Below are 19,932 nucleotides of genomic sequence, written 5' to 3'. Positions count from 1 at the left end.
ATTGGGTTGGAGGGGGACCCGCCAATTATAAATATATAGGAAGGAGAACAAAACTGTTCACGGCTTTCCTGGTATGATATTATCCACTTTGAGTATAAGCTCTCTCATGGCTTTACTTTGGTCTTACTCAGAAGGCCTTGTCCCAATGGAGATAGTATTCTCCACCTATAAACTCATGATCTTCCACTAAATTAAACAATGTGGGACTCCCTCCCAATAATCCACTCATTCATGGACGTTGATAAGATCCTTCCATTTAGCAGCACCTTAAGATGACATAGCCTTAAAGTTAAGGGCGAGGTTCAAACGAAGAAAGACTTACGTCCCAAAAGGGAAAGCCTAAAAAGAACAATATCTGTTAACGGTGGGTTTAGACTGTTACAAATGGTATCAGAGTCAGCACCGGACAATACCCCCAAAAGGAAAAGCCCAAAGAGGACAATATCAGTTAGCGGTGGGCTTGAGACGTTACAAATGGTATCAAAGTCAGGCACCGGACGATGCATCAACCTTCTTGTTGTTCCCCAAAGGAGGTGGATTACATGGATTGGAAAAAAGGAACGAGTGTCATTGAGGGGAAGAGTCCATTATATCGACGATAAAACTAATTGTCGTGTCATTTACAAATATAACAAAAAAATTTTTTGAGACGTTGAGAGATTTAAATTTAAAAAATAGGGTACGGCTAATTTTTCAATAATTATATTATATTATTTAACTACGGTAAAAAGCAAAATTACCCTCAATCTTAAACCTTATAAATTTTTATTAGGGAGTAAGAATCAATTTTACAATAAAAAAAAACATGTAATTGATATGTAGCAGACAGGAAATTTTATTCACATCGTATTGTTTATTTATGTCCGACACATTCATTATGGTCTGTATAATTTTTGGTCTTTTCTTTATATATCATATGTATTTATAAATTTCACATTACATGCAATTTAAATACGTGCTTTTAAAAATATTACGAATAATAGTATTTTCTTTTTGTTTCTTTTGTAAATATAGTGTAAATTAAAAAAAAAATTAAAATATTATATTCTATTATTTATAATTTTGTGGAAATTTATATATATATATATAGTATTTTATAATTGTAATGGCTGGAAATTATCTTAATTTTGTGAATAAAAGTTCGGTATATTTAAATATAATATATGTATATATATTCAAATAAATAAAAAATTTATAAAGGTTTAAAATAAATTTTGCAATAAACTCAAACTTATTATTAATTATATCACAAAAAAGATTATAAATAAAAAATTTAAATAAATATTTAACTTTATAGGCTAGGTCAAATGTTTGTCCATTAATATTGAACAATATATATATATATATAAGGTCTTTATGAAATATAAAATTCCACGTCAGAAAAGGCAAGTTTAGAGGGGAGCACTGAAAGTCGGTGTGCTACAGTGAGTTGCCAGCTGGATTATATTATTTTATATTGTGTTAACGGCTCAACTGCCTTGTACAACTCAAATCGCGCTCCAGTGGACTGCAAGAATTGCCACGTGGGTTGCTCCGTTGATGTAATCGGGTACGTCCAGAGGAATTACGCACGTGCGATGTAAGAGCGTGAATCACACGTTCTTAAAAATGAGCGAAGATAGTGGCATGTAAGATTTACGCCACACCGAAAGGGAGTGCGAAAGGTCAAAGAGATTCAACTCGATTCACGTGAGATTCTTTTCCAGCCTGGCGTGGGTCCATCTGGCGTGGAAGATTTCCAGCAATATATATATATTTTTTAAATACTCGTTTTATTTAATTAATCATGTTTTTAATCTAATCATTATTATTATTATTGTTAATAAAAAAAATTGAATTCAGTAATTTCCCGAAATGCAGGGCGAATATAAAATAACAAAATAGCATAAAAAATCTAAATAATTTTATTTTTTAAAAAATAAAATAAATAACAAAGTTTTATTTATTATAATAAATAAATAAAATCTAAATATTTTTATTTATTATAATATATTAATTATTTTTTTAAGTACAATAATGAACATAGATACGTCGGTTTATAGCGGGAATCCATAAAATTGGCTCCTGAATGAAGTGGAAAATGTACGTTTAGACGGAGAATGAGGGAGGAAGTCGACAGTGATTTCTCTCTATTAGATAAATAACAGTCACGAACAAGATTGTTGTTTCCATCCCTGTACAGTCCCAATCCCGCTTATGTATGTATATATATATATATATATATATATATATATATATATATATATATATATATATATATATATATATATATATATATATATATATATATATAGTCGAGAGAGATTCTCTCTATTAGATAAATAACGGTCAGGGACGAGATTGTAGTTTCATCTCTATATAGTCCAATTCCCGCTTTTATATATATATATATATATATATATATATATATATATTTTTTTTTTTTTTTTTTTTTTTTTTTACAAATGATAGTAAATTAATTTTTTTTATTTTTTTTATTTTACAATTAAATTGCACAACTTTCTATAAATTGACCATAATTTTATTTGAATATTTATTTTGGCTAATAAACCTACCATTTATGAAATTGGGATAAAAAAACTTCTTATAAATATTATTAATTATATATTATAATAAATTTAATTTTTTAAAATTAATATTATATTAAATTTCTGTTTTTTTTTTTTTAACGGTAAAAATTATAATTTTACATTTTTTCTCGGTACAAAATATTTTTTTAAAAAACAATGGAGAAAAAATTACCTGTGCACTATATTCATGCACATTTCTTGTGGGGATTTTTTCGTCCCGAAAATTAAATAAAAAATTTACTGAACCTAGAGAAGTTAAAATGTAAAATTTACAGCTGTAAAACGTAAATGTGTAGTGTTAAACAGCTCTGTGTGTACTGTCATGTCCTAAACGCCGGTCATTCTGTGAGGGGAATGATTTTATTATTATCTTCCTTATCTTACCAGATTTAATTATTTCTTCCAATTTCCGATATTGCCCCTATTCAACTATCCCTACCTTCTAAGTATTAAATTATTTATTTTTATTTATTTATTTTAATTCTTGTTTATTTTGTAATTATGCATCTTGAAGTCCATTATGTAAATTTATTTTATATTTTATTTACAAGAATAATTTAATGATTTATATTTGTAGTTAAGGAATTCAAAAAAATTCAATGTAAAATGTAGTTTAAATTAGGGTTACTTTGGATGCCTTTTATTTTAAGTTATCGGTGACTTAAGAATGACTACGAAATCTAGACCCACAAAGTCAAAAAAGTACATAGGCTCGAGCTGAACTAGACCCTTAAGACAAATCAATAGAACATTTCAGTTGTCAAATAGTCGACCAAAAGATGAGGATTGAGGATCACAAAAGTGGATACCCATCTCATCGTACAAATCTATAGGTTCCATCACAAAGATGTGACACTCATGTCAAGAAAAGAGCAATCCTCTTATAAAGGTACGTGACTTTACTTGTGTCTAATTTGTAAGCACTCTGACTATATCAGTAACAGTTCAAACGATATTCTCTTCTTGTGCTTTCTCTTTCAGACTTCCTATCGAGATAAAACGCGTTTACTAGAGAGAGTTTTTTTACATTCTTATAAGGAATGTTTTGTTTTCCTCTCCAACCGATGTGGAATTTCACAGTCCACCTCCTTAGGGCACAACGTCCTCACTGGCCCACGACATGGTGTCTTGCTCTGATACCATTCATGACAGCCCAAGTCCACCGCTAACAAATATTATCTTCTCCAGGCTTTCCTCCTCGCTGGCCCACAACACGATGTCTGGCCTCTGATAACATTCATGACAGCCCAAGTCCACCTCTAACAAATATTATCTTCTAAAGGCTTTCCATTCAAGGTTTCCTCCTAAAAATTTTAAAACACGTCTACTAAAGAGAGTTTTCCACACTCTTATAAAGAATGTTTCGTTTTCCTCTCCAACCGATGTGGGATCTCACAATCCACTCCCTTGGGGCCCTATGTCCTCGCAGGCACACGACACGGTGTCTAGCTCTGATACCATTCGTAACAACCCAAGTCCACCGCTAACAAATATTACCTTATTCGGACTTTCCGTTCTAGGTTTCCCCCTAAAAGTTTTAAAAAACGCGTCTACTAAGGAGAGTTTTTCACACTCTAATAAGAAATGTTTCCCTCCTCTCCAACTAATATGAGATCTCACAATCCACCCCCTGACACACCACACATAGTCCAGCTCTACTACCATTTGTAACAGCCCAAACCCACCATTAACAAATATTGTCATTCTTTGAATTTTTTAACCGTGAGTTTGAACGGTTACAATTCTCCCTCGATCCCAACCCTTAATTTACAATCACATAATTATCCATTCAAATTAATTAATCAATTTAATTTACAAACCCCACGGAATAAAATATCATGTAATATCCCAAGAAATCCCACTAAATATATATATATATATATATATATATATATATATATATATATATATATATATATATATTAAAAAATTAAAAAAAAATAAATAAATAAAAAGAGGGTACATAGATCTAGTACGTACTCCCCACCTACTTTACAGAATCCAGTTTCCTGGAAGCTCCCTCTTTAGTCTTTACCTCAAAGCCATTGGATTATGCATCACAACCAGATTCATGCACCTTCTCTCTCCTCCCATATAAATCCCCCAAACAACCCCCTCCGCCCTCTCTCACTCCTCTTTTCTCTCTCCAAACCATGACAACCTCCTCCTCCTCCTCCTCCTCCTCCTCCTCCACCTCCTCCGACTCCTCCTTCTCCGGCAACCCCTCCCGCCGCCCGGAGAAGATCAAAGGCCCCTGGAGCGCGGAGGAGGATCGGATTCTCATCCAACTCGTCGACCGCTATGGACCCCGAAACTGGTCCTTGATTAGCCGTTACATTAAAGGCCGCTCCGGGAAGTCCTGCCGCCTCCGTTGGTGCAACCAGTTGAGTCCAACCGTCGAGCACCGCCCATTTTCCGCCACCGAGGATGAGACGATTTTAGCGGCTCATTCCCGGTTCGGGAACCGGTGGGCTACCATTGCTCGGTTACTTCCAGGCCGAACCGATAATGCCGTTAAGAATCACTGGAACTCCACGCTTAAGCGAAGAGCAAGACACCAACAACATCATTTAGTAATAGACGGAATTACCCCTGACAATCATGCCAATGCCGTGACTCATTCTGATTTGAATCTCTCCGTACCGTTACAGGATGACCCATTGACTGCGTTGACTCTTGCACCGCCGGGAATCAGCGCCGGTGTCGTGGCGGAGGAGCGGCGGATTGAGAGTTTTCCGGCGGGGTTTTGGGATGCAATGAGGGATGTGGTAGCAAGGGAGGTGAGAGAGTACATGACGACGACGTTTTTGGAAAATCAAGCGTTTCATTAACGAATATGCCAAAGTCCTCTCTGTCTTTTTTTATTTTTATTTTTTGCCATAGAAAAAGCTGTATCAATTAATTTCCTGTTAATATAATGATTCATTAAAAAAAAAACAAATTAAAAATTCCAACGTGGCATTACAGCCTGGCATGTATTGGCATATTATAATTAATTTCAACTGCTTTTATTTTTGGCATAATATTATTATTTTTTTAAAAAAAGCAGGTTTGAATGGAATTAGATAAGGTCGTCAACTGTCAAATCTGTGTATTTTATAATATTGAAATTATTTTTTAAAACAATATGGAATCATAGAATGAATGTGTTACGAACTTTCCTATCTTTATTATTTCCATAAATATATTTATTAAATGGCAAATGGGGGAGTAGAGAGATTCCTTCTGTTTGGATTGCAGATTTTTTTAATTTAATTTATGGGAATAATTATTAAATAAATACTCGGATTTAAATATTTATTAGACAAGCTATTGTGCTGTTTGCACGAGTTGGGTTCGAGATTTTAATTTTAAAAATTTTAATTTTTAGACTGGTTGGGTTTGTGACACGAATGACTCGATATTTCATAATCGACTAAATCCTCTGTGTTTTTAGTTGGATTTTTGTTAAAAAAATTTGCTTATTCACCGTACAGATAAAATTAACAGCTAAAACTTCATTAAACTTAAATAACAGGAGTGTTTAATACATACTGTTTATGTTGGATTATGCACTTATTTGTGTTGGGTTGGGTTCAAATATGAATTGGGTTTGGTTCATATTTTTATTTAATTTCATTATTTATTTTCTAGAATTTTTAATTTTTTAAACTATTAGAATAAATTTTTAAAATATATATTGAAATTGAGAGATAAATTTTAATAAAATATTTAAAAATGAATAATAACTAACCTTCTACTTCTATTAAAAACTAAAATTTGATTAAATGACTGAGAACAACCCAAACCATCCGAAAATTTAGAAAATTTAGAGTTGGATTAGGTTGGGTTCATTATTTAATACAGTTTATTTTAATTAAAAAAATTAAAAACTCGACAATTTCGCTGGGTCTAAAAATGTCTCAATCCAACGGAGGAACACCCTTATTTATAACTAACATCTATTAAAACTCCCACGTCCACTAATTTAGGAAATGATCATGAATTTATAATCAAAGAATACACTATCCATTGTTACGAGTCCTTTTGGGGGAGCCCAAAGCAAAGCCACGAGAACTTATGCTTAAAGTTGACAAATATCATACCATTGTGAAGAGTCTTGATTCCAGTGTTGGACTGCTTGTGAACCTTATTTCGAGTTTTTCGACCAAATATTATACCATTGTGGAGAGTCTTGATTCCTAACAGGTGAGTGTTGGACTACTTGTGAACCTTATTTCGAATTTTTCGACCAAAAAAGTTATAACCTGCAAATCGAACCAAATTTTTCAATTTTCAAAATATTTTAACTTAGCCCTGGAGTAATAAGACGGCTCGTATGTGCCGAAGTTTAATACTTGATTATTAAATTAAAAAAAATATAAGAAAAAAAGAAATGTATATTTTTGAGAAAATAATAATTAAGAAGGAATAAAGGCATTGGGGGCACATGCTTGGTGGCCCCAATGTTAGGCTTTGTGTGGTTTTAGATATTACTAAATTAGGGGTGCAGTTAAATATTTGAGTATCATAAGCTTTCAATAAACATTTAATGACAATATCTGATCTGAATTGATTGTAAAATCTTTTAATTAATTAGCTCAAAAGATCTCATTAATCCCCCCCTTAGCTCTTTTAAACGCTTCCAATATTGGATTAAAATATAAAATCTCACAAAGTCGAGGATCAAAGGAGAGAGGTCGAGGAGAGTACGAGACTATAGCTCTTATCGAGAACTGCAGTGCCATGTTAAAGAGCAAGGTGCAACTAGGTCGATCGATGTCCTCAAAACGTTGCGATACCTTGGGGATATAACCTAAGTCTAAACTATATCGATCGGATATTTATGTGAAGATTGAGTTGTGTTTCTAATAAATGGGCTTTAGGATTCGCTGGTGAAGTTGGAAACTGCAGCCGAGCCGACCTCTGGAACGACTATCTTAGCCGTATAAGTTTATTGTATTGATTGGATACTTCTACGAAAGTCAGGTTGTTTTTTGATAAGTGGGCTTCAGGGTTCGTGGGCGATGACCATCTTAGCCAAATAAGTTTATTTACAACCTAATCCTATATCGTATCGATCAGATACTTGTATGAAAATTGGGTTGTTTTTTAATAAATGGGCTTCAGGGTTCGTGGGAGAAGTCGGAAGCTACAACGTGACCTCTGAAAAGACGTGGGATCGTCCTTAACAGAAGGGCGAATGCAAAACTCGAAAGGAATTTACTTCTTTTTTCTATTTCGTCTTTCATTTGAATTTTCAGATCTCAAGTAAAGACGTTAGCGTATCCCTTGTTTCGTCGTGTTACACCCCCACACACCAGTACCGCCCGACTTAAGGGGACCAGAAAACGCCTTTCGGTTTAGTCTGAATCCTTAGCCCGGTTTGCATCGTCATAGAAGCGACCGGGTTGACCCGTAAAGGCCCACATAAGATTTAAACACTCACAAAAGGCCCAATATTGGCCCAACAGCGAAACTGTCGCCGCCGGATTCCGAACTCAATCCTTTCTCAACGACGGACACAAATGAAGGCAAAGGAGAAGCCATCGAGCTCGAAATCCCCCGCCTCCGCTCGCCCTGCTTTTCTTTCACAGCCTTCTCAATGTCGTCGTCTTCTTCCTTAGCGCATCGGCATAATATTCAGCCAAGCCAAATTGCTGCGCAGTAGCGCCCTTCTCTTTCAGGCCAAGCTATCTGCAACTCACAAGTTTCGAGCACCGCGCTTCTGGAAGAAGCACAACAAGGTAATAGAATCCTTCATTTCTCTCTGTAATCCTTTCGTTTTACTGTCTTTTCGTGAATGGAATGAAAGGAAAACGTTCGAGAATTTCGAATCCACTGAATCTCTTGAGTTAAGATTCAAGATATTCGAAAACAAAATCGACGGCGAATTTCTGTGGTGATTCCTTGTTGAAATGCGAAATTAAATCCATTAGAATGGCGCAAGTATCGCGAGTTCCAGAGATTCGCAGTTCAAGTTTGAGTTTCAGTTAAATTGAAAATCTAGGTTAACTTTTTTTGTTCTTATTAGAAACTGGAATTCTTTGAATGTCTTCAGCAATGGAAGTTTCAATTGCAGGGGATTGGTGTTGATTTTGAGAGGAAATTTGAAGAATATAATGCGTTCGACACCCAAACAGCCTCTCTTTTGCTTCAAATGGCCATGGGACATGAACCCTAAAAATCCTTCTGACTGTTCATTTGAGGGTCCTTGGCTGTTCAAATCACTGCAAAATGTGGGTGTCTTTGCTTCCAATTTCTTAAACGAAGTTTCAAAGTCATCACCTCCATGGGTCAATGCTTTTAAGCCATTGTCGTTTGATGGAAATAAGATATCTAAGTCTAGAAAAAAGCTAAGTCCTGAAGAGCAAGGAGAGGCAGAAAATAGGGCATTTGCAGCTGCTTTAGCCAGTGGGAAAGAAGCCACTGTCATCGAGTTCTACTCGCCCAAATGTCCGCTGTGCAGTTCCTTGCTTGGTTTTGTTACGCAGATGGAGGCAAGGAATTCACAATGGCTTAACATTGTGATGGCTGATGCAGAGAATGATAAATGGCTGCCTGAGGTGCTCAACTTTCCTCTTACAACATCATAATTTAGTAGCTTAATTTATGGTAAAGAATTCATCTCCCTAGCAGACCCGTTTTAAAACCTTGAGGGGAAGTTCGAAAGGGAAAGTTTAAAGAGGACAATATTTGCAAGCGGTGAGTTTGGGCTCTTATAAATGGTATAAGAGTCAGACATTGGGCGGTGTGCTAGTGAGGATGTTGGGACCCCAAGAGGGGTGGATTGTGAGATCCCACATCGATTGGAGAGGGTAACGAAACATTCTTTATAAGGGTGTGGAAACTTCTCCCTAGCAAATGCATTTTTAAACTTTGAGAGGAAAGCTCGAAAGGAAAAGCCTAAAGAGGACAATATATGCTAGCAATGAGTTTGGATTGTTACAAATGGTATCAAAGCCAGACATCGGGTGGTGTGCCATCGAGGACGTTGGGACCCCAAGAGGGGTGGATTGTGAGATCCCACATCGATTAGAGAGGGGAACAAAACATTCTTTATAACGGCGTGGAAACCTTTCCCTAGCAGACGTGTTTTAAAACCTTGAGAGGAAGCTCGAAAGGGAAAGCCCAAAGAGGACAATATCTGCTAGCGGTGGGTTTGGGCTGTTACAAATGGTATCAGAGGCAAACATCGGGCGGTTTGCCATCAAGGACGTTGGGCCCCGAAGGGGGTGGATTGTGAGATCCCACATCGGTTGGAGAGAGGAACGAAACATTCCTTATAAGGGTGTGGAAGCCTCTCCTTAGTAGACACGTTTTAAAACCTTGAGGGAAAGCTCAAAAGGAAAAATTCAAAGGCCCAAAGATGACAATATCGGCTAGCGGTAAGTTTGTGTTACAAATTTGTTAGTCCCCTTGCTACATTTTCATTAATAACTTGATGATTGCCCGAAGATCACTCTTCAAATCCTTTTCGTGTTTCTACCAAATCGCCCTGTGTGTTCAAAGCTTACCCAGAATCGTTCGTGTTGATCTCACTTCCATAGTTCTGTGGATATTTATCTTGTAAAGGGATCATATGAACTGAAATATGTGGTGTGTTTGATTGAATGGGTGGTTTGTGTTAGCATTGTTGGTAATGTTCTTGCTTACATGTTTATGCAGCTTCTTCATTATGATATTTGTTATGTTCCTTGCTTCGTGATTTTGGACAAACAAGGCAAGGCGCTAGCAAAGACGGGTATTCCAAGCAGTCGGCTTCATGTAATTGCAGGACTTTCTCATCTTCTCAAACTGAAGCGCCCGACAACACTCCCTGGATCAGATAATAAGCAGCAGCCACCATGTTGAAACACAGACATTTGGAACAAACGGGTATGAAATGGATTTTAATTTAAGCTTTTGTTTGAAATTGATTCATATCAGTACCTCTCCTTAATAAGATTTGGTTTGGGACGAACTAAGGGAGGAACTGGTAGACATATGACATTTGAGTAAAGGAGGGTACAGGAATGAATCGAAACCACATCTGAATGAGAGATCATTAGAATAGAGCGACCAAGAAATGCTTAAAAGAATTGAAAGTCATGCGGGTGAACAAAGTGCATCTTTCTTTACATTGGCTCAATCACAAGAGCAATTATATGTTGGGTATATGAACAAAGTGCATTTTCCTTTACATTGGCTCAATCACAAAAGCAATTAGATGTCGGGTGGCCTCTTAAGAATTTTTTTAGGATGCATGCGAGTGAAGATAAAATATGTTAGAACGACTCCTGTTTGTCTGTGGAAATAGTCGGAATAGTCTTCACCACTCTTAAGAAGCAAACAGTAGGTAACATGATCATGTTGCAGGAGAATGTTGGAACTATTAGGTGTCAAATTTGAATTTCAAATCTTAGATATGGGTCGTCACAAGTTGATTCGGTCTAGCCATGAAAAGGTGACTCATTCTACCCACAAAATCTCTCATTCAATGATAGGGAAATTGAATGGTGAGAGAGATGGCTGAAAGGACCAAAGGAAGATGGTGAATGTTTGAATCTCCAGCAGCATTAATTCATGTTGACTGAATAACAGCTAACAGTTACTTGTGATTATCGCATTCAATGTGCTCGCTGCCAACATTGCCTGTCCTTATCTGCCCCTCTAAAGGAATGCTTCCATTTTTAACTAAACTCTCATTTAAACTTATAGTTAATAATATATGTAATAACACTAATTCGAGAGCCGATTAGGCACATTAACTTGATCACACTTTTTTCGAGTACTTTTTATTTATTTGAATATTAGAAAATCTATCGAGCTCAAGGAACTAAAATAAAACACAACGAATGATAACGGTAACTTTTCCATTCTCAAGTAAACCCTAAATGAAAAAAGTCAAATACCTTAAAAGTAATTTTCGAGATTATTACTTTAATTTAAATAAAATGGAAAGAGGTTAAAAAAGTAAATTGACTTGTATAGAAAATGGTCTATATTGAAAATCCTCTTTTTAGTTTTTATTTTTTTTATTTTTAGTGTAACACGTTAGAAATATCTTCACGTATTACCAATGGAGATGTATTTCTTTATTTATAAACTCAGGATCATTTACTAAATTACTCAATCTCGACTCACTCCCAACACTTTAACCTAAAAAAGAAAAAAGAAAAAAAATTGATGAGATAATTTTCTATAAAATCATATTAAAATTAAAAATTAAAAATGCCAGCTGGATCGAGCAAAGCAAAATGAAATGGCGATAGAATTTAGAGAGTTTGAACAAACAATCATTCCAATTCTGACACGGAAAGAGGAAAAGAATCAGATGAAGAAAAATCATTTAAAAAAAAAAAAAAAAAAAAAGAGAAAAAAACACAGAAATTTTGGGTTATCTTCATAATCAAGCGTTGGGAGGTGGATTTTGAGAAGCTGGTTCATCTTGCTGGGTTTGGACCGACATTGTCGCCGCCGGAAGAGAACCAGCGGCGGTGGAGACATTAACCCTCGGCGACGGCGAGCTAATCCTTCCATCAATACAAGACGAGCATTTGACCTCCGCCCATCTCTCCAAGTCGAAATGGCCGTAACCCATTATACTGCTCCCCGAGCACAGCCGCCCCACAACGACAGCGACCGCCGCGAACACAATGATGACGACCAGCACTCCAATGACAGGACCAACAGAGCCGCCGTAAGGTTGCTGCATTCCGGGCGCCGGCGGAGATTGTTGATCAATTGGGAGTGACATTAGAGAGGTGAAGAAAACAGAGTCACTCTCCAATGGCGAAAAAGATGCGTGGTTTACTTACTTTACTGTAAATTGATGGAAATTATAAGAACCCAGAGAGAGAAGAAAAGAAAGGAAAAAGGGGAGAAAAGATGGAATCTTTGGGAGTGTTAAAAAGTCCAATCTCTTTCCCAGATTGTGCCTTTTTTGTGTGTTTGAAGAGTAATAAACAAACAAATATGTCAAATGACCCAAATGAGCAATTTACAGAGCTTATAATCTACAGACTTTACAAAACTTCAAAAAAAAAAAAGTCACTGTAATTTAAGCAGAGGAAAGATAAACAAAGACAACAACAAGTGCAGCAGAGCATAATTTTATGGGTATCTGTTTCATGGTAGCATTGGCTGAAATGGCTCAGTACGGTCTCACGTGAAGCCTCTGGCATATGATTGAACATATTTCTAATCTTTCTCTTCAAGCTCATAAGATTTGATCTTCCATGTTCTTGAGGTTTTTTCTCATGGGCTGAGCTTGAAATGGTGTTTAATCTTCTCTGAAGGGAGAAATTGAAGTCTACTGAGATGTAATGAACGAGCCAGCGCTGTGAGTTTCATTGAAGCGATCGAGCGATCGAGCCAGCGCAAATGCAACCTAACTATATACAGATCCAAATCTAATCCTGCTTATAGAATGTGTACAAAAAGAATGTGTGTATGTCCTCCTCTTTTCCTAGTACCATCTTTCAAGTGTGATACCATTGCTATAAGTACAAAAAGTAAGTCAGGGGAATCGCTCAAACAATGATGGAAGGCCTCAAGTTTGGTGGTTTCTAAGACCTATGAGAGTTTGTTTCAAAAAAAGGATTGAGTTTTGTTGTTAAGACGAGGCGTGGGAACGATGAACTCTATCCCAGCTCATGTCGCCAGCCTCCTCGGGTCTAGGATTTGCCTGTAAATATATCCACAACTGTAGTTCAGAGGTGTGGTACTTCCCTTTTATGAGTCCTTGAGATAGAAAAGTGATGGTTATTAACGGCACTGGCAGGAATATTGCTCGGCATGTTCGATGAAGGGCTGCGAGTCGATTAAGAACGGAGGTTAGTTGCAAGGAAAGCTTGCAAGAATCAACATCAAGTACAATGGATGGACAACAAGAAGAAAAAAAAAACAGGAGAATATGTACAAGTATGTGTTTCAGCCCAAACACACCGCTAACAGATATTGTCCCTTTTGAATTTTCCCTTTTGGGTTTCCTCTCAAAGTTTTAAAATGCGTCTACTAGGGAGAGGTTTCCATACTTTCATAAAGAATGTTTTGTTTCCCTTTCCAACTGATGTGGGATCTCACAATCCACTCCCCTTGGGCCCCGCGTCCTCGCTGGCACACCACTGGACAACTCTGATACTATTTGTAATAGCCCAAGCCACCACTAGCAGACATTTTCCTCTTTGGCCTTTCTCTTCCAGGCTTCCTCTCAAGGTTTTAAAATGCGTATGCTAGGGGGAGGTTTCCACACCCTTATAAGGAATGTTTCGTTCCTCTCTCCAACCGATGTGGGATCTCACATAAGTGTATGAGCAAGAGTTAGTATAGCTACCTACGGCATGGCAGATAACCATTTGCAGCCAACGTTCCAGGAGATTTTTGCACCTGATCTCCTTTGGGAGGAGTGGGATCTTGAGGATTCAATACCTGAGAGAGCGTAGAATGCGAAAATTAACGAGGTTTCTAGGCATACTGCAAAAATTAACGAGGTTTCTAGGCATAAAACTAAAAAATAAAGTTCTAAAAGTAAAACTAACCACGAGGTTCATCGTCGAAAATGCTGATGTCGGGACTGAAACGGTTGAGTCGATTGAGGATCTTACGAAAGGATGGTCAAGGAGCATCGTTGCTGTTGATCTGTCAGCTGGATTCCTTTGGAAGCAACACTGGAGGAAATCTTTCCCTTCTGGAGATAGCTTTTCTGGAATAGGTGGGGCTTTATTCAACACCTTGAACATAACTTGATGCTGGAAACTCGAAAACGTAATTTATCGTTAGTTCAATGATGTTTCGGTAACGACCGAATCTAGGTGCTGACTCCATTTTGTCTAAAGAAAATAGAAGAAAGCCAATAGAAAGAACAAAAACTAACTAAGAAACTCACCCCTTCAAACTCACTCCATGGAGGTTTTCCATTCAGCATTTCAATTATGGTGCAACCCAGACTCCAAATGTCAACTGCCAAAGCATGATCAGGGTTGGCATCTTTCAACATAACAGCCTTTATGACCTGAAAATGAATTCAGAGTTAAACGAGAACGCGCCGTTTCAAAAATAAAGTCGACTGTGACGCATACCTCCGGAGCCATCCAGTACGGACTACCCTTCAACGAAAGATCGTACTGCCCTGTCAGCTGAGTAGGAAAAATAAAAAAAATCAGTAGAGTTTAAGCCTCTGGAACATCTCAATCTCTTCCAAGATGTTTAAAATTCTTCAGAGGAGACAATGACCAAAGTTTATAAGCAATTAGCAGTTGAAAAAATTATATATAAGAAAAGGAAGAACGTGTTTCAGGAGTGATTTTGGAATGGCAAAAAATGTGATGTTCCACGTTGGTTGGGGAGGAGAACAAACCACCATTTAGAAGAGTGTGGAAACCTTCCCCTAGCAGACGCGTTTTAAAGTCTTAAGGGGAAGCCCGAAAGGGAAAGGCCAAAGAGGAAAATATCTGCTAGCGGTGAGCCTGAGTTGTTACAAATGGTATCAGAACCAGACACTGGACGATGTGTCAGCCTTCTCGCTGTTCCCCGAAGGGGGGTAGACACAAGGCGGAGTGCCAGTAAGAACGCTGGGCCTCAAAGGGGGCGGTTTTGGGGGCGGTCCCACATCGATTGGAGGAAGGAAAGAGTGCCAGCGAAGACGCTGGGCCCCGAAGGGGGGATGGATTGTGATGTCCCACATTGGTTGGGGAGGAGAACAAACCATCATTCATAAGGGTGTGGAAACCTTCCCCTAGCAGACGCGTTTTAAAGCCTTGAGGGGAAGCCCGAAAAGGAAAGCCAAAAGAGGACAATATCTGCTAACGGTGGGCCTGGGTTGTTACAAACAATTACTTTGTCTGGCTCCCTTTCAAAGTAATCAAGTCTTGACCATTTCAGAATTATTCCCAAACATGCCCGAAGTACGGTAAAAACGAGGATACGCTGTGATTATAGAGGGAAAAACATTGAAAGCAACGAAAACGATATTCACTAGCGCTTGAAAACTCACATGTTTCGCCATCCCGAAATCTGCAAGTTTGACGACGCCTGATGAATCAACTAGCAAGTTTGCACCTTTGATATCCCTACAGAAAGCACAACAAATGTCGTATCCAATGACTTTCTTTTGCCAGTTCATCTTGTCTTCAACAATGGGTATAAAAAAACTCATCACAGAGATTATCTGTTTACAGAGAGGGATTCGTCTCGCACCTGTGGATCGTTTTTGTGCTATGCAAGTAAGCGAGTCCAGAGAGAATATGTCGGGTGAAATTGCGAACGATAGATTCAGTAATGGTTCCACAACGTTCACGGACAAATTTATTTATTGACCCAGGAAAAACATACTCCAAATATATGTAGAAATGATCCCCAATCTACATTCCAAAAATGAACCCAAATTTTAGAGTTGGTAATGCTGGTAGAAGTAATTCCTGATACGTAAAGATAAGATAGAACACTTACTATTTCACTTCCATAATACTGTACAATATTTGGATGTTTAAGTTGACTAAGAACTTTAATTTCCTGAGACAACAAGAAGGGAGTTAGATGGCTGGAAATTAAACATCATACGATCGTTTCATTCATTATTCGATCTACTAATGTTTATTGCATCGAAGCCCGTAAAAAGCAAGCTCGAGATGGTATAAATGATATGATCAAAGGAAGAATAGTAGGGACTCATAGATTTGGTCTTTCTAACTCAAAGAGAGCAACAAATGAAGGTAAGATTTATCCAGCTTTAGAGTAATGTGTACAGCCATGGGCGGCTTCCTCATGTTTATAGGGGCACAGTAAATTCAAACTCGGAAACCTCATACCCGCCATTAAGCGTTGTATGCTTGTTTCTATGTGATAGTTGTAACAGCCCAAGCCGACTAGCAGATATTGTCCTTTTGGGGTTTTCCCTTCAAGGGCTTCCCCTCAAGGCTTTAAATGATATTCACTAGGGAGAAGTTTCCACACCCTTATAAGAAATGCTTCGTTCCCCTCCTCGATCGATGTGGGATCTCACAATCCACCCCCTAGGGGGCCCAGTGTCCTCTCTAGCACACCGCCCGTTATTTGGCTCTAATACCATTTGTAACAGCTCAAGTCCACCGCTAGCAAATATTATCCTCTTGGGCATTACAAATAGTATCAGAGCCCATCATCGGACGGTGCGAGGCATTGGTCGGAGTAGGGCTAGACCCTCTCCACAGCGGGCACGTTTGAAAACCTTGAGGGGAAGCCCGGAAGGGAAAATATCAGCTAGCGGTGGGCTTGGGCTATTACAATAGTATAGACAAGGAAGAAGGAAGAAGGTTGCTCATAGCACCTCTTTTGCCAAGAATTCTTTCTCTAAGGGGCAGCAGATCTTCAGGATTAACTAAACTACCAACAGATACATATAGGCTGAACGAGAATTCAAGAAAGTAGATGACTTAATACCTGCTCTAGTTGCTTTATACTTTCAGCACATTTAGGATCATCAGGAATGAGGTCAACTTCTTTCATTGCACATAAAGCTCCAGTCTCGCTAAAATGTATGCAAGTAACTATGAGGATGACTTCATAAACGCTTTCATACAAGTAATATAACAATGGCGAAAAGCTTAGTTTACATTCATACCTGTTCGTTGCGAGATAAACGCTTCCAAACGTACCACGTCCAATAAGCTTTCCCTTTTGCCATTGACCTTTCACAGATGAAATGTATGGTTTCTCTTTCGACGGAAGAGATTGCGGAGACGATTGTGACGAGGCTACTAATGGAGGAGGAAGAGGCAATGGATGGGCATTGACATGACCTATACTATGATTCTTTTGTAACTTATGATGCAGAGGAAATGGCGTATCATTAGAAGATCTGGGATTGCTTGCAGAACTTTGAGCTGCCGGGCTTTGGAGAGGAGAAGGTTGAGAACTATTTGGAGTTTTAAGGGATGGTACTTTGGGAGAATTATTGGAAGGAGATTCCTGATGTTCATGGCGATTCAAACCAGAAACAAAAGGATCTCCTGTACATGATCTTCGCGGGCTAACGGCAGGACTCGGAAAGATGCTCGTCGGTGCACTCTTCGACGTCGAAATCTTCTGTTTCACTTTGTAGTTACCCCTTTCAACACTCGGATGAGTTGGGGAACCCCTGGCTTTGTTGTTTGGATGCTGATCCAAACAACTAAAAACAAAATCCTTAATCAAATTCGATTTCCCTAAATTTACAGGTTGAGTTCCTCCTGTATGTCCGTTAGCAACTTCCAAGGCTAAATCTGTAGCGATTCGCCTTTGATTGTTACCGGAACTTCTACTCTTCGCTGTTGCGTGATCGGCGCTCTTCCTAACAGTTTCAAGAACAGAATTAAGAAAGAAATTAGGTCAAAATATGATAGAAATCGGAGGAAATTAAACGAAAATTTCATCAGATTTAGGGCAAAATTCAAGTCGAAACAAGAGAAAACTCACCCGACCGGAGTTTCGAAAGGCGATCCACCGCGACCTTGTCCAGAACTCCAAGAACCTGACTCTGGATTCCGAATCGGAAAGAACTCTGGCAGAGGTAAAGGCTGCGGCAAAGCAATGGAGGACCAACGTTCGGAACCTCCAAGATGCGTTTTAGATTTTGACAATAAATCGGTAGAATCAGGAAACGATCGAGGTTGTTCAAAGCGAATATCTCGATCCGTAAGATGCCGGAGCTTCCTCTGCCTGGTAAGCCGACGCTGAGCGAGCGGCTCCGGTGGACCAACGGAGAAAACAGAATCTGGTGCTTTCTGTTGAAGCCGAGAATTCGAAGCGCTTTTGTGAAAGAAAGGCATCTAGTTATGCTGGTTGAAGTTTCTTGGCCGGAGCCACCGCTGCTGCTGCTGCTGCTGCTGCCGCCGCCGCCGCCGCCGCCGCCCGCCGGTTAAGGCCACATGTGCAAAACGCAAATTCCCACCGTCTTTTTTCCTTTTTATTTTTCCCGGAAAAAAAAAAAAAGTTTTTAAAAAATTTTCCTTCGCTTTTTCTTTAAACCGACTTTAACCATATTTTCTGGTGGTTTGGATATGTTCCTTCGACCTATCTTAGGAAACCCCAATTTTTATTTATTTATTTATTTATTTATTTAAATGTCAATTCCAGTTAATGGGTTTTGAATAATCAATAATGGAAATTTTATTTTCCTAAACAAAAAAAAGGAAATCGGACGGTGGAGAGACGACCAACATCAATCGGATCTTCTCATCTCCCAGAAGACGACACGTTGACTTCAAAAATAATTTAAAATTCTGGAAATTATTAAATTAATGGACGAAATTAAAATTAGTCAATGTTACCAAGTCCAAATTGCGTACGGACGGGATAAAAAAGTCGTTGGGGGAAAATCGCAAAGATTTTATATTCTTTTGTCAACTATGGCGCGTGCTCTACACTTTACCTAAAAAATTAGCGAGTGGTGTATACGCGCCAAACATGCGACGAGAGTTAAAGTCGTTGCGGTCTTTTGCGCGTGTTCACACTACGTGCCACGTCAGCTGTGGGTTCTTTCATTAAAGGCCGAGTCGCAGTTATTGAGTCAAAGACTTTGACTTTTGTTTTTTTTTTCCTTTTTCTTATAATTTCTATAAATATATTTTATTTGACCTTTTCCATATTTTAAATTGTATTTTCCTTTAAAAGTTTGAATTTATTTATCGTTAAATTAGTTGAATTTTTCGTCTTTGGACTTTTTGATCCTTACTATTTTAAATATTGTTTAATATTTTCTTAAATTTTCAATTTTTTTATTCAATAAATAATTAAATTTTAATTTAATATCTAATTAATTATTAATTTTTTTGATTTTTTTTTAAATGGTATATGGAGATAACGGACACGCTATACATTGAAAAAATCGTAATTTTTCCAACACAAAGTATACTCGTCAAGAAAAATTTACCCGACGAGACTTTCAGCAAAAAAAAGAAAAAAATTAATAAAAAACCGACATTTTGTGGGTTTTCTAGGTCGAAATAGTCATAAAATCTTATGGTAATAATTCATTAATTGTGAGATCCTACATCAAAATGACAGAGGAACCAAACATTCCTAGAGTGTAGGAACTTCTCCCTATCGTAAACATGAGGTTGACGGTGATACGTAATGAGCTAAAACGAACAATATCTGTTAGCGACGAACTTGAATTGTTATAAATGATATCAGAGTCAGACATTGGGCGCTGTATCAGTAAAAAGATGGACTGTGAGATCCCACGTCTATTTTCAGGCCATTTTGTATCATTTTTACAATAATAAAATTGCTTAAAAGTTATATTCACATAAATTTTAAAGTATAACATTAGGAATAAAACTTATTAAACAAATTGTAATAGACACGTGCTAAAAATGTGGTGTACACGTGGAATTTTATAGTTTATTGAAATATAAGACGAATAAATTTAATTACAATATAA

General features: G+C 37.6%; 3 protein-coding genes across 5 annotated transcripts; 2 read left to right on the top strand and 1 right to left on the bottom strand.

Annotated features, from left to right (window-relative positions):
- Positions 1 to 4,699: 4,699 nt before the first annotated feature.
- On the top strand, positions 4,700 to 5,593 carry LOC111798776 (transcription factor MYB1). The gene has a single exon (XM_023682103.2). It carries the CDS (start codon positions 4,724 to 4,726, stop codon positions 5,399 to 5,401), a length of 678 nt encoding a protein of 225 aa, XP_023537871.2. The 5' UTR covers positions 4,700 to 4,723; the 3' UTR covers positions 5,402 to 5,593.
- A 2,429-nt stretch (positions 5,594 to 8,022) lies between these two features.
- On the top strand, positions 8,023 to 11,339 carry LOC111798444 (Thioredoxin superfamily protein). Of its 3 annotated transcripts, XM_087125222.1 has the most exons (4): positions 8,023 to 8,296; positions 8,632 to 9,115; positions 10,218 to 10,427; positions 11,036 to 11,339. In XM_087125222.1, the coding sequence occupies exons 2-3, from the start codon at positions 8,672 to 8,674 to the stop codon at positions 10,401 to 10,403; spliced, it is 630 nt and encodes a 209-aa protein (XP_086981348.1). In that variant the 5' UTR covers positions 8,023 to 8,296; positions 8,632 to 8,671; the 3' UTR covers positions 10,404 to 10,427; positions 11,036 to 11,339. The 3 variants fall into 3 exon arrangements, with proteins under 3 accessions (XP_086981348.1, XP_023537360.2, XP_023537358.2); XM_023681592.2 differs by lacking the exon at positions 11,036 to 11,339 and having other exon boundaries at positions 8,611 to 9,115; positions 10,218 to 10,762; XM_023681590.2 differs by lacking the exon at positions 11,036 to 11,339 and having other exon boundaries at positions 8,024 to 8,296; positions 10,218 to 10,762.
- Positions 11,340 to 12,435: 1,096 nt separating this feature from the next.
- LOC111798442 (uncharacterized) lies at positions 12,436 to 18,534 on the bottom strand. Its single transcript, XM_023681588.2, has 11 exons — positions 17,964 to 18,534; positions 17,131 to 17,838; positions 16,950 to 17,037; positions 15,981 to 16,043; positions 15,729 to 15,892; positions 15,526 to 15,601; positions 14,612 to 14,668; positions 14,419 to 14,544; positions 14,072 to 14,281; positions 13,867 to 13,961; positions 12,436 to 13,343 (listed from the first exon to the last, which is right to left on the bottom strand). The coding sequence occupies exons 1-11, from the start codon at positions 18,314 to 18,316 to the stop codon at positions 13,244 to 13,246; spliced, it is 2,040 nt and encodes a 679-aa protein (XP_023537356.2). The 5' UTR covers positions 18,317 to 18,534; the 3' UTR covers positions 12,436 to 13,243.
- Between the last annotated feature and the right edge of the window lie 1,398 nt (positions 18,535 to 19,932).

The sequence above is a fragment of the Cucurbita pepo genome, chromosome 7, assembly GCF_057944985.1.
Source record: "Cucurbita pepo subsp. pepo isolate OVF chromosome 7, ASM5794498v1, whole genome shotgun sequence".
Classification (NCBI taxonomy): domain Eukaryota; kingdom Viridiplantae; phylum Streptophyta; class Magnoliopsida; order Cucurbitales; family Cucurbitaceae; genus Cucurbita; species Cucurbita pepo.
This window is presented reverse-complemented; position numbering and strand designations above follow the sequence as displayed.